This window comes from Castor canadensis, chromosome 1, assembly GCF_047511655.1.
Source record: "Castor canadensis chromosome 1, mCasCan1.hap1v2, whole genome shotgun sequence".
NCBI lineage: Eukaryota > Metazoa > Chordata > Mammalia > Rodentia > Castoridae > Castor > Castor canadensis.
The window spans coordinates 16,114,308-16,129,466 of NC_133386.1; the positions used below are offsets into that span (position 1 = coordinate 16,114,308).

Below are 15,159 nucleotides of genomic sequence, written 5' to 3' on the forward strand. Positions count from 1 at the left end.
GATAGGGCCTCACACTTTTGCCTAGGGCCAATCTCAGATCATGATTCTCCCACCTCCACCTCCAGAATAGCTTGGATTACAGGCCTGTATCACCATACAAATCCTTGTTTTTGAGATGGGGGATCTTGCTAACTTTTTTGCTTGGGCTTACCTAGAACAGTGATCCTCCTATCTCTGCTTCTCAGTAGCTGCGATTACAAGCATGAGCCACCATACCAGCCCCCTCAGGGCCATTTTTATCACAAGTGAAAACTTCCATAATAAACCTACTTGAGTTTCCCAAGGCCTATGGCAAAAAAAGAATCCTTATATTGCTTCAAAGTCATCTTAAAGTAGCTACAGTTGTGTGGGATAAATATCCCGTAAGTGAAAGAAGCTCTAGCTCCAAAGTAGTATAGTCCAGACATAACCTTTAGGGCTAAGAGGCCATTTCTTTCAGCCTCAAAGTCACTCATTACATCCCCCCTCAAAAAACTTCATAGTTTCTCCCCATGATAGAATGACAAGAAACATTGGGCTTTTTTTTTTTTCTTTTCTTTTCTATTCTATTTTTACCTTCTAATTCTACCTCCTACTCTGTTCTGGGATGGCAAACAGTGGAGTGGGTTCCTAAATGTCAAAAGAGGAAAAAGAGCAGAGGGTCCTACTTTTCTATCTTATTATTCTTTCTCTCCTAACACACACACACAGACACACAGACATTTAACAATGTCCAGCATCCAGGCAGAAATTTCTGGATATGCTAAAAAAAAAAAAACAAGAAACTGTGACCCATTATCGGGAGAAACCGACTTAAAAATAAACAACACACAGAAGCCGAAGCTGGTCACTTATGGGTAGGACTCTAAGGTGTTTCCCCATTTTCTTATACCTTACATCATTTAAGACACACATCCCTGATTTTATATAACCTAGCAGCTATAGAGGGCTCTCCTTCCTAGGCTGCAGAAATTGCTCACCAGGTCCCCATAATTGGCTGGGTTCCTATTCTTAGTTACATTTGTGGAAATCTGAGAATGTGGCTCCTGGTTTTTATATCTTCAAACAAACAAAATTTCCTTCACATTTCTGCTCCCCAAACCCACGTCCCCAAGCACATCTTGGGACGTTAATGTGGAAACAGGGTCTCTGGACCGGAAAAACAGATGATGCAATCTGGTGGTTCCCTTGCTGTGCACATCCCTTCTCTGGAGCAGTCCTCCAGAAGTCAGAAAACCCTTCCATCCCACTCACTCCGTCCCCCACCCAGTGCCCTGCTCCTGTGAGCTGTCACCCTGGGCAGGTCTGCTTGGTTAATGAAGCCTGCAAGGCCCAAACATTAACCCTGGGCAGGGCCACAGTAAGGGAGGATGTGGGGGTGGGGACCATCACAGAACCTACTCCTCTGCTCTCCGCCCAGCTCTTCTGCCTGAAAGGAGCCAGCGCAGGGCCCGGGGGGCGGAGCCACGACAATCCCCGCCCCCTGGCGCGGCCCCGCCCCCCGCGCGATGCCGCTCGCGCCGCCGCCATTGTGCTCTGTCCAGGTGCTGATCCAAGCCTAGGCCAGCTCGTCTCCACCTAGCGCACCCAGCTCGGAGCAAACCGGAGTCGGGCGCCCAGCAGCCTCCCGGAAGGCCCGGCCCGCTATGTCTCCAGCTGCTGTAGTGGCGGCCGGCGCCGGCGCGCCCGCGGCCTCGGGGAAGCAGCCGGGCTCCTGGGGCGCCGCGCTCTGAAACCGGGCCTAGCGCCAGCCGCGGCCGCCCGCCCGCCTCCCCGACTTCCTTCCGCACTCGGCCCGTCCCCGCGGCGGGCCACCATGGCCTGCGCCACCCGGGACGGCGCGGGCTCCGGGCGCCGGCGGCCGACGCGACACCGGGCGCTGCGCGGGCTGCTGCTGCTCTGCCTGTGGCTGCCGAGCGGCCGCGCGGCCGGGTCGCCCGCGGCGCCGCCGTCCGAGCTCTCGGGCGTGGAGCAGCTGCTGGAGGAGTTCCGCCGGCAGCTGCAGCAGGAGCGGCCGCAGGAGGAGCTGGAGCTGGAGCTGCGCGCCGGCGGCGGCCCGCGGGAAGGCTGTCCCGGCCCCGGCGGCGACGGCTACAGCGCCATGCCGGACGCCATCATCCGCACCAAGGACTCCATCGCGGCGGGTGCCAGCTTCCTGAGAGCACCGGCGTCCGTGCGGGACTGGCGGCAGTGCGTGGCGGCCTGCTGCGCCGAGCCGCGCTGCTCGGTGGCCGTGGTGGAGCGGCCCCGGCGGCCCGCGCCCCCCGCCGCCGCGCTCGGCTGCTATCTCTTCAACTGCACGGCGCACGGCCGCAGCGTCTGCAAGTTCGCGCTGCACCGGGGCTACAGCAGCTACAGCCTCAGCCGCGCCCCAGATGCCGGGCAGGGCGCCCTGGAAGCCGGCACCCCAGCCAAGGCCACTGCCTGGGCCTCGCCCCGTCTGGGTAAGCGCCAGCCTGCTTGAGTCCCGCTATCCTTGCACGGGGGCTAGAGGGCTGTGCTTTTTCCATACACCTGGGAGATCCGCCCTGGGAGGACAAGCCAAGTTACAAAGGAAACGCGCTAGAGCCCAACTTAGTGTAGTAGCGGATAAGCAGAAGAGTGGCGTCGATTGTCAGTCTTAGGGATGGCTCCTGAGAAAGCCCGGTAAACTGACAGAGGCAGGTGCGGTGAAATACTGTTGTATTTTTTCTAAATTGGTTTCCTTTTTTTAGGGGGGAGGGGACTGATCTGAGAAGATTAACAGAAGTTTGATTTTAAAGGGAGAATAACTGAGGGGCAGGTTATTTTATTCTCAGGTTTTATAAGACATGGTTTGCGTCAGGTAATTACAAAGCAAAATCTAAGTGCCTCTCACCACTCATGATTTGGCCTGTATGTAGTTCCAAAAGACAAAAATGGGAAGGAAAACTACTGTTGAATTAATAAAGAGTGAAAAGAAGGGACTTCATTTTGGATGGGATATAAGAACATTTACAAGAGCTAAAAATGCTGGTGTGTGATTTCTAATAACATAAATTATATCATCAGCAAGATTAGCATCAGCCACTTTAGAGAGCCAGGTATTCCATGTGGATCTGTTATGGTCTGAATATGAACTGTCCCCCAGGCTCATGTGTTGAACCCTTGGTCTCCAGCTGCTGACATTCTTTTGGGGGTTCTGGAAACTGGGAGATGGGGCCTAATTGGAGGAAATAACTAGGTAATTAGGGACATGACTTTGAAGGTTACCTGGTCCCCAGACCCTTCCTCCCCCTATGCTTCCTGTCCATGGAAAGGTGAAGAGTTCCTGGGCTCAGCTCTTCACGGCCATGATGTTTTGCCCAAGTGCATGAGGCCAAGCAACTATTGACTGGGCCCTCTGAAATCCTGAGCCAAATAAATCTTTCCTCCTTGTTAGCTGTTTATGTCAGCTTACTTTGTTACAGGACACAGAAGTAACCAATAAAAGATTCATTGAGGAAGTTCTAGAAATCTTGTATGGATGGAGCCCAGCCTCCCTCCTCTGCCTCCACCTGAAATGAGGGCTCAGAACCTTTGTCAGTCAGGGAAACAGACATCAAAGGGCCATCCTGCAACTAAGACATTGGAAAGGACCCTGTGGTTTCCTCAGCACCTGTTCTTGGACCCCTACCAGCCTCCCTGAGCCCTGCTAAGAATATAACCTGCCAGAGGTTAGGGACCAGAACTGAATAGCCTGAAATCCAGTCTCTCTGGGAAGAATTTGGGAAGTCAGGGAAGGTTAAAGCTGTATAGGCAGAGTTCTGCTGCCCTTTCTGCAGACCACCTGCTGCCAGTCTTGTTCTTGCATTCTCCAAGTGCGAAGGAAGGAATTGACTTTTGCGGTCAAGGCCAATCCCTCTCCAGCAGGCCGACCCAGCTGGCTGACACAGCTCCTTCTCCAAGGACCTTACTTTCTCACATTTTCATCTTCTCTGTTTTGTATTACAAATACATTGTAATTGTATTTCATAAGTTGCCGGTTGGCAATGTTGAAGAAACTACATTTAGACCTGCAACTCTGGCCACGTACAAATTCCAGATAGGCTAAACAAATATTTTTATTAATTAAGCCACAGGTTACTCCATGGATACTAAAATTTGAAAATAAATTACTAGCCTGGTGCCAGTAATCCTATAATCCTAACGACTCAGGAGACAGAGATCAGAAGAATCACGGTTCAAAGCCAGTCTGGGCCCTATCTTGAAAATACTCAACACAAAAAAAGGCTGGCAGAGTGGATCAAGTGTAGAGCACCTGCCTAGCCAATATGAGGCCCTGAATTCAAACCCCAGCACCCCTAAAAATAGTAAATTTACTATTGGATATCTGGACGGAAGATAGCTTTCTAATCAGTTAAAAGATCAGAAAGAAAAATGACAAACTTTATATATGTGAGCTCCATGTCAAGAAATAAAAGGAATTATAAATAAGAGTCTGGAAAGTGTGATTTTAAAATATTATGTTAAAGAGCTTACGAATCAGTAAGAAAAACAAAAATAAATGGGCAAAGGACCTGAGTAAACAGTTCCCAGAAGAGGAAGTGTAGTCGACAAACATGGAAAATGTTCAGCCCTAGAAGTAATCAAAGAAATGTAAATAATGCAAGCTTGTACTTCTTAAATTGATAAAAGTAGGTTTAGTTTTAGCTTGGCATATATATGGGAAACTTTTTGTACTGTTCCGTGGTCACTGATAGTGTAGTTAGTACCACCCTCTTAGGACTCAGTGGGAAATATGCAGCACAGACCACTAAACCATTCATTCTTCTGGAATGTCTTCAGGAAAATGACCTAGAGTAGAGAAAAAATGTGAGCAAAAAGTGTTTAGCATCATTATTTATAATAATGAAAAGGCAGCAAAGTAAATGTCTAATACAGAAGTTAGGAAATTAACATGACAGTGAAGTTTAGATATAAAAAAGGCAGTCCTAGGATGTAAGAATGAATATTACGAGATGGATGAGGTCATTCGTTAATGGATTCAATTCTAGATGTGAGTGGGATACACTTAGGGTATCTCAAAGCATACTGAAAGGAGCTTTTGAGTTAGAAATACTTCGGCATTCTTAAGCTAATACATTTCCCATTTGTCTTAGGCACTAACTTAGCCTCTCTGAGCCTAGGTTCCTTGTCAGTAGTACACAGATCATAATACCTACCTCATATACTCTTAGAGCTAAGTGAACTTATGCACTGTGCCTGGTACAAAGAAGTCATCCAATAAACAATTATAATTATGTGTGATCATCAACTTGTATGGAGAAAGACCAGATGGTTCATAACAAAAATAATGATAATCATATTGGGATCATGGGTAAGTTTTTTCTAGAGGATTGCAGTTTAAAAAAATATATGATTGGGGCTGAGGATATGGCTCAAGTGATACAAGCCCTTACCTGGCAAGTGTGATGCTCTAAGTTCAAATCCCAGTACTGCCAAAAACCAAATACATAAAAACACATAATGGTGCCACACTGGTACCTCATTTCAGGGTCCTTTCTCATTTCTCGGCCTGGTCAGTGTCCTTAGCGCCACACAGTACAGATCCACACAGTATTTGAGGTGAACTCTCTGAGTGTTTTAAAAAATTATTAATAGTACCAGTCATGGTGACTGTAATTCCAGCTACTCAGGAGGCTGAGGCAGGAGGATCTCAAGTTCAAGATCCAACATAGCAAGACCCTATTTTGAAAAAAATTACTACTAGTGTTCATTGCTCTTTACAGCATATAGGGATATTTTAATTTGTCTACTTAAAACTAATATTTAAAAATAAATGTTAGTATAAATTGATGCTAACTGTAATACCTAATTGCTGAATTATAAGATGCTTCCCAGTTTCCTGTGGAAACTATGAGCCTTTCATAGAACTAAATGAAAGGTCAACACTCCAGAAAGGCCTATTGAGCTTATAGGTTTCATCTGTCCTTGCCTGGGAGAAGCAGAATAAAGCAATTTAGTACTCAAGCTCTGCTCAGAGGTTGGAAAGGCAAGACAAGTTTCTTCTTAGCCCGGGGATTGTTAACTTGGCTTATTTTAGTCAGAGTTACTGGTGACTTACAATGTATTACCTTATAAAAAGAAAAAGTTTATTTTGGCTCCTGGTTCTCGAAGTTGTAGCCCAAGATCAGAGCACCCTGTTGCTTTGGGCCTCTGGCCAGAGTAGCACATCATGGCAGGAGTATGTGGCCAAGTAAACTACTAAAAGCCAATAAGTAAAAGAAAGACAGGAGGGATGGAGATCCCACAGTCTCCTTCAAAGGGCATGCCTCCAGTGTCCTTAGGACCTCCCAGTAGGTTCCAACTCCTATAGGTTCCACCACCTCCCAGCAGTGCCATGCTGTGCACCAAGCTTTAAACACATTGGTCTTTGGAGAACAGCCAACATCCAAACCATGGACCTCATCTTCATGACACACACATCTATGTCTTAACTCAGCATGGTGGCTCATGGCTGCATCCCAGCATCTGGGAGCCTGAGGCAGGAGCATCTTGAATTCAAGGCTAGCCTGGGATGCATAGGGAGACCCTGTGTCAAAAAAATAAAGCAAAAAGCAAACAAGAAATCCACACAAATAGGTTCATGTATCAATAGCAATAAGCAATAAGCATTTGTATTTCTTCCCTATAGTCTTAAATTATTTAGTGCCATTGAAGATCAAAGCAAATACATATATGTTTTGCTGATTGAGACCATCTCAACAGAAACTGCAGCTTCTATTATAAAAATTAGTTATTAGATGTTCTAAACCTCTTCTGTTTTTCTAGATGATTGACTAGGTTCCAGGGAATTTCTAGGTAGGCTTTATTTAGTGTGGATCCAAGTTTGCACTAACTTTCCAAATTTATGTATTTCCCATCCATTGAACACTTTATATTGCTCTTATTTTTAAAACTTAAGGGTAAGAAAATAAAATCTACACTAGAAGTAAATTATGTTTTATTGAGATTAGGTTCGAGGATCTTTTTTTAAATAAATTCATTTAATAAAACTTTGAACTTAAGTCTTTTATAGGCAACAGTTGTACCTCTTGAGCCATACTGCCAGCCCTTAAGTCTTTATAAAGTGAAAAGTTCACTCCAGAGAATAAAAGTATTTCTCTGGATTTACATGTGCTCTGGCTCCAGTGCATTGTCTTGTACCCACACTTCCTCTATAGCTATTGCTAGTAGCTGACACTCCATACTTGCACAAGTGTCATAGCTAAATTCCGTACCCATTATATGTTGCTGTTTTATTGCTTGTTATGGAAAGACACAGTGAAAATCAATAGGGAAATAAATTCCAATTCATATTCATTCTCTTGCTAGTTCTTTGCTGAACCAAATCTATGCAGGCAAGATACAGTCTCTTCATAAATTAGAAAAAATAGGGAATCATCTCTCTTAGGACTATTTATTTTCTCTCTTAGATAAGGATGAGCCTCCACTTAGCAAGGCCGGAAAAGATGTGGTTTTGCATCTGCCCACAGATGGGGTGATTTTGGATGGCCGTGAAAGCACAGATGACCATGCCATCATCCAGTATGAGTGGACACTGCTTCAGGGTGACCCATCGGTGGACATGAAGGTACTGCATGTCATCCTAGCGAGCGAAAACTGATGTTTCTGGGAAGTAGTTTTTTGTCCTTTCACTCATGTTCCCAAAATGCCTGTGAGCAAGCAAGAGGCAGAAAAATGGAGAAAGTATGAAATTGGTTGTCAAAAAAATTATTTATTCTGTAAATGTACTTTTCTAGTGAGTAATTTTGATCATTTGCTTTGAAGTGTGTCACATTCTTGCTGCTTTCTCTTGACCAAAAACACTTCAAGGAAGCCAGGCAAGACAGTGTACCTCTGCAATCCCAGCTACTTGGGAGACAGAGATCAGGAGGATCACGGTTCAAGGCCAGTCCAAGAAGAAATTTGGTTAGATCCCATCTCAACCAATAAAGCTTAGTGTGGTGGCAGATACCTATCATCTTAGCTACAGGGGCAGCATAAATAGGAGGATCACAGTCCAGGCCTGGGCAAAAACACAAGACCGTATTCAAAAAATAACTAAAGCCAAAAGGGTTGGGTGTGTGATAGAGCTCCTGAATAGAAAGCACAAAGCCTGAGTTCAAACCCTAGTAAAGCCAGAAAAAAAAAAAAAAAAAAGGAAAAGCAAAGAAAAGAAAGAAAGAAAAAAGAAATTTTGAAAAAACACAAAAGAATATAATAATAGAATGAACTCATTTTTCACATATCAGAAAGTAAACATTGTACCTAGTGGTCAGTCCTTCTTGCAACCAAGTGTGCTAAGAAGTAAGGGGTGCAGTGTTTCCGCTCAGGCACTTGCTGTTCTCTATCTAGACCTGGCTGGATTTGCTGCAGTGTAAATGAGCTACTTGCCCAGGATCTGCCTGTACATAGGAGGTCTTGAGTCATGAGATAAGTCAAGACTTTTTCTAGATAGGAGCTTTTCCCGGCTAAGGCAAACAAACATCATCTAAACCACCCATCAGAGGAACTGAAAGAAGAAGGTGAGATAGTGAAACACCAATTTATACTCTGTTGGAACTAAAGCAGAAACAATAATCAGCTAGTCTGATAACACTGATGTCAGTGATTACATAGTCTTAGAATTGGACCAGGCCAACGTTCAGTATCTTACCCAGCCCATCGTCCAAACGAGAGCCCTCTACAACTCCCCATCCAGAGGCCGTCCACTCTCTGCCTGACTTTTCCAGGAACAAAAGCTCACTATTATGCATCATACCGCTTACCATCAGCTCTATTTATTAGGCAAACAGTATGTACCTCCTTGTTGCATCTATGTATCGGAACTAGATCTTCCCTTTGGAAAAACACTAAACACAACTTTTTATCCTGAGTAAAAGTCCTTGAATGTGTTCTCACACCATCCACCATCAAGCCTCATCTGGATTTTCTTAGATTAACCCACATACCTCTTAAAAATCGGACATCCCTAATGGAATCTCATATTTATTCTGTGGTTCTTCCTGACACACTGCTTCCAACTATGATCCACGTGTTGTCTCTACTTCTGTTGATGAAGCTGATTTCCATGAGCTGTCTCAGTGGCCGTGTCTCCTGATGGGCTCATGTCAAGCCTTCCATTAGCAGGATTACCCACAACCTGATTCATCTTTCCACATGATTGCTGTTATGACGGTCTCCCCTCTCCTGTGTTTGTATAATTGATTTATTGAACCTGAGTGTAGGACGTTCTTTCTGTTTATCCTTATACCGCAGCTTTTGTTTTTTCCTTTTTTTTTTTTTTTTTTTTTTTTTTTTTTGCTTTTTCCAGTACTGGGGCCTGAACTCGGGGCCTACACCTTGAGCCACTACACCAGCCCTTTTTGTGTGTGTGAAGGGTTTTTTCAAGATAGGGTCTCATGAACTATTTTTCTGGGTTGGCTTTGTACCGTGATCCTCCTAATCTCTGCCTCCTGAGTAGCTAGGATACAGGCATGAGCCACTGGCACCCAGATACCTCAGCTTTTTGGTCTTTATCTACAACAGAAATAATTTCGAACTGTATGTCATCTGCCGTATTTATTATCCTTTTATGTTTTTGCATCAGCTGTGAGACTGATTAATATATCTCAATTTAAATTGTGAGGATTAAGGTTTATTAGGAAAGATATATGGACAAGCCCTTGATACCACTAGAGAGCTCCCTTGAGATGACACCAGCTATTTCATGGCACTTCTGGGATGTATCTGTTCAGGCAGCTGCAAATGAGCTTCCATCATCCTGTAGCTTTTCATAATTGCTACTAAAAGCTTTGTTCTGCAAGCAGTATATTGCACCGCTGGGCACTGAGTAGAAGTAATGCTAATGATGCGTTATTTAGTTTATTGAAGGTATTTATGAAGGAGAGACTAAACTAGGTATATTAGGACTGGCTGCTGTGCCATCAAGAAAAAACTGGACCAATTCCTCAGCCAGGTGTACTACAGTGATGGCACATAGATCTAAAGTTATAAAGCCATCATCTAAGTGACAAAGCCAGCACTGTGGGAGCCATTTCCTATGAAATTGGGGCTCTCTTATAATGGTGTACATTCATGAATGATCCCAAAAGTAAACACTCATCCTACCAGGTCATTGTCATAATCATAGCCACCTCCAGCATTCACTCAGTGCCAAAAAGTTTAGACTTATCTGTAATTCTTGGAATAGCCTCAAAGGAAGGCTCATTCCCATTTAACGAATAAAGATTGTCAAAATTGTGAAAGACTTTGAAATTCAATAGAATTCTGGGGGCCCCTGCAGGGTTAGTATTTATAAGTTGTAGAAAGCTGACAGCAATATAAATGATTTTCCTTTGTAGAAATGCAAATATATTTTTCATATATAGACACAGTTGATGTTCACTCTGGAGAAAAGAGGATTTCAAACATGATATTTTTTCCCTGTCAATACTAACCAATCAATTAAAACATTTATTTTAGTATCAATTACAAATGCATTTCAGGTTTTTTTCTACCTCTGCACAGTGGCTTTCGTTTACTGGCATGAGACAGAATTGAGACCTCCAGTTATAAAAAAGTCTACTTTGACCTACAAGCTCTCCATCACTTTCTGTGCAGAAGCTTAAAGCTGGGAGTTGGAAAAGAAGTCCATCTGTCCTTTGTTGTTTATTTCAAAGAGATGTTAAGCACTGTTCACTGACATGCTGTTACATTACCTTAAAGTACAGCACACTGAGAGAATATCACACAGGGCCATTTTAGTAACTACCAAGGAGCCTACAGTAAGAAACTGATCAAACTGGGAACAAGAACATGCAGCGTGAAAAGTGGCATCCTGAAGGGCTGGGGATGTGGCTCAAGTGGTAGAGTACAAGCATGAGGCGCTGAGTTCAACCCCAACACTGTCAAAACAAAGAAAGTGGCAGCCTAAGAACTATCAGAAACCATTAGAGTTTTATGTGGGTAAAATTGCAATGAGACTAGAACTGGTTTGGGACCTCAGTGTTGTATTTTGACCACCTCACACACACACACTTTTTTTCATAACTCACATCCTATGCATCACTGACTCTATCTTAAAAACACACCCAGAATTTAACCACTTCTCTTCACAGCCGCTCTTATGACCCTGGTCTGAGCCTGTCCCCTGTATGATCACTCAGAGTGGTTGTGCCTTAATTAAGGTAATATAACAGCAAGACACTCTATGGAAGTTTAATTTCCCTGTGTATAAAAATGATCTGAGTAATAGAGTACCATTCATCTTGATGAGGGTCAGCCAAGGGAGAGCATGGAAGTACTTGTGAAATGTGGAATTCCAGGTCTCACTGACTCAGATGCTGTGAGGCTGGGGCCCAAGAGTCCATCCCTTAAAGAGAGCTCTGGACTATAATTAAACAGCAGAAAGTCTGAAACACTGTATCTCATTGTATTGCTTGTTTTGGGTTTTTTAATTGTTGTTTTTAAGACTAGGTCTCCCTGTGTAGCTAGCCCAGGCTAGTCTCAAACTTGCTGTATAGCCCAGGCTGGCTTTGAACTCATCATCTTCCTGCCTCAGCTCCTGAGAGCTATTACCACTAAATAACCATAAAGCATTCTGTGGTGTGTGTATGTAGTACTGAAAAATCCTCTAAGCCAAATTTATGCACAGGAGTTCAGATTGTCAGCTTTCACACATAAAAACAAGCAAAAGATTGCGATAAAAGGGCAACCTGTATAATTTCAAATCAACATAATAGAATGTGTAGTGGTTAGCATTCATTTGCATGGACAATATCCAGACTAGTTTATTTAAGCAGAAAGGGATTTTTTAAAATAAGATATTAAACAGTTAGTTTAATTAGAGAGCTGAAGAAGCAGTCTTTCAGCTGAATGCCCAGGAATGACTCCAAACTCACAACACAGAGCAGGGCCTTGGAAGCTGTGATTCTTGCCATGATCAGCAATCTGTCTGCAAATGGTGTGGAGAGAGGAAGGGTGAGGATGAAGCCCTGGGGTAGGGAACAAGCAGAGGTGAAGGCTAGAGGCCCTCAGCAAGAATGGATGGGGAAGCCAGACATCCATGGTTCACACCTGTAATCCTAGCTACTTGGGAGGCAGAGATCAGGAGGATCTCAGTTTGAAGCCAAATGGTTCTTGAGACACTATCTTGAAATATCCTACACAAAAAAAAAGCTGGTAGATTGGTTCAAGTGATAGAGTGCCTGTGCCGAGCAAGCACGAGGCCCTGAATTCAAACCCCAGAACTACAAAACAACAAAAAAGAACGGGTAGGGGAACTCAAGAAACAGAGGCAAAGGAAGCAAGGGCATCAAAAAGACAGGACTGACCAACTTTGTTAAATACAGTAAGAAGGCCTGTTAAAAAAAATTATATAAAGGTTAAAAAAAAAAAAAAAAAAAAAAAAAATTATAAAGGCAACGAATATTGTTGATCTTGAATACTTGGTCACTTTTGCAGTTCTGTTAGTGAGTTTTCTCAGCACAGTCTGGGGAAGTGTGGAAAGTGGCCACCCGGGTGGGTGAAGACCAATCAGGAGACAACTGGAAGCAGCAAGTGCAACACAGCCAGCCCTCAGGGAGTTCCATGACTGGAGAGGATCCTTGAGTTTAGGGAATGATTTACTTATTGTCATTCATTTTGGTGGAGGGGCAGGGAGGATGAGAGAAACTTGAGCATAGTTAATAGCTGAGCTATTTTAAAGACAAGTTAATTGATGGGGCAGAGCACAGGAGGGACAGCTCCTTTGCAGTGTGTCAGGAAGAAGACAGCAACAGCACAGGGACATGCCTGGGAGGAGATGGGTGCAGTCGTAACCAGTGTCCTGGTTTTCTCCTTGAAGTAGATGAGGTTACCTGCTGAGAAGGATGGGACCCCTTATGGGATGTGGAGCTTGGCAGGGAGGTGCAGGTTTACAACAGTGGCTGCTAAGGGCAGGTGAAGGGATTGTCAGTTAAGATAACTCTGGAAATGGTGGATTCAAAATGGGGCCACAATGGTGTGGGATTTAGTATTTGGCAGCCTTGGACCTGAAGAGGAGAAGCAGGTCATGGCACTACTCCATGGAACCACACTGATTTCCACTTCAGGAGGATGCTGGACCCTATGTTCAGCTATCCTCACTAAACGTAACTTGTTCTGTTTGTGACCAGGTGCCTCAGCCAGGAACCCTGAAACTGTCCCACCTGCAGGAAGGAGCATACACCTTCCAATTGACCGTGACTGACACTGTGGGTCAGAGAAGTTCCGACAATGTGTCAGTGACAGTGCATCCCAGGACCCACTCCACAGGAGGTGAGAAAGCATTTCTCCTTGAAGTTCACCATAGCAGTCCAAATCAGCTATTCATGGGAGGACAGACTTGGATTGGCATTTTACAGTCCAGCTCTGCATTCCATGGAATGAGAAAGTTTTTGCTAAAAATATAATATCAAAAACAGGCCTCATATTTCGGAGTGAAGGGAACACTCTGGGGTATGAGAATAGAGTGTGAACTACTAGACCTGTAAGTAATTCATCTGTTCTCACTTACCTTCATCAAAGACAGCATCTAGCTAGGCACCGCTGGCTCACACTGTAATCCTAGCTACATGGGAGGCTGAGATCAGGAGGCTCATGGTTCAAGGCCAGCCTGGGCAAATAGTTCAAGAGGCCCTATCTCCAAAATAACTGGAGCAAAATGGATTGGAGGCTTGACTCAAGCAGTAGAGTACATGCTTTTCAAGCATGAAGCCCTAGGTTCAAAACCCAGTCCCACCAAAAAAAGAAAGCATGTGGCTTTTCCAAGAGAGGATTTTGTTTAAAGATGCAGGGTCTTTTTGATATGTATGTTCAAAGAGTGAGGCTGAGAAGGTCAGCTGAAATAGCCCAACACAGGGCTGGGGCATGACTCAAGTGGTAGAGCATTTGCCCAGTAAGCGCAAAGCCTTCAGTTCAAACCCCAGAACCCAGCGGGGAAGAAAAGGACTATTTTGCCTAAAACAGCCCACCCCATAGAAGCAGAGTGCAGAGCTGTGGATACTTGAGGCTGGAGCATGTAGAAGACATTGGTCAGCATTCTGGTTAGGTGGAAGGAGTAAGTTTTAGGAGCAAGTGCACATCGTGATGACTATGGCAAATAAAAACGCAGATTTTAAATGCTCTCACCACAAAACTGATAGGTGAACTGAAGGATATGTTAATTAGCTTCATTTAATCCTTCCACAATGTATACATGTGTCAAAACGCTGCATCACACCCCATAAATATAACTATTATATTTGTTAATTAAAAATAAAGTGTGGAGGGGAGGAAAAGCATACCACAGGATGGAAGTAAGACTTGGCTGTTGGGTGCAATCAATTTCTATACAATAAATTATTTCAAAAAAATTTAAGAAAGAAATAAAAGAGTATGATTAAAGAGTGCAGTTCAAACATATTAAAATATGCAAAGTACATGGGTCAATTGAAAAGCACTACTTAAAAGTTTTCCTGGACACTACACTGTACAGGAAAGTATTAATAGTATAATTTTAAATATAATGACATTCTCTTATTCTATTGCACAAGGAAAAATCATTTCTTTCATTCTTCTATGCTACTTACATCTGCATTTCTAATATTAGCTCCCCAAGTTTTAAAAAAGACCTGTTGTTTGGAACGGGCAACACTAAGAATACAGAGGCATTGCACCCCTCACCATCGTTCTCTGGAGAAGTGCTGAGATAGTGCACCTTTGAGAACCCCGTTATCCAGTCAGGGGATATTTTCTTAGAGTCTGCAGTGTGCAGGAGCTGTGCTAAGCACTGGGGACAGAGAGGCACACTCAGTAGACGGGACCACCATCCTCCCGAAGCTTTGCCATCCTCACTAGCCATAGCTCTAGCAAATTTGCAGCACATCTCTGGCTTTCTTGAGTACTAAGTGTCTAATACTTAAGATTTGGCTGGTAATTAAGCAGCAGTTTGAAGAAGAAGGATAAAAAAAATTGGAATATGACTGCAATTTACTTTTACAATAATGGATTTAGTATTCCCTCAAAAACATAGATATGCACATTAAAAATGAAGTTTTACAAAGCTGGAGGTTTTAGAATCCTAAGGACTTGGCAACCTTGATAATTTGCATAAGTAGCATTAAAATTTTGCATGGCTGACAACTCCCTGTTCCCGCATGGTTTACCTGCCGTGAGGAAGCCAGACACCAAACTCTCCCCACTCTGGCATCATCGTGT

General features: G+C 43.8%; 1 protein-coding gene across 2 annotated transcripts in view; it reads left to right on the forward strand.

Annotated features, from left to right (window-relative positions):
- Positions 1–1,468: 1,468 nt before the first annotated feature.
- Lrp11 (LDL receptor related protein 11) overlaps positions 1,469–15,159 on the forward strand; it is a 38,686-nt gene continuing 24,995 nt past the window's right edge. Inside the window, exons 1-3 of one of the 2 annotated variants that reach the window (XM_074072366.1) lie at positions 1,469–2,423; positions 7,395–7,552; positions 13,098–13,239. In XM_074072366.1, the coding sequence (XP_073928467.1) occupies positions 1,796–2,423; positions 7,395–7,552; positions 13,098–13,239 (928 nt within the window). In that variant the 5' untranslated portion in view covers positions 1,469–1,795. The remainder of the gene's footprint in view (positions 2,424–7,394; positions 7,553–13,097; positions 13,240–15,159) is intronic. The other variant, XM_020175999.2, reaches the window with a different exon arrangement.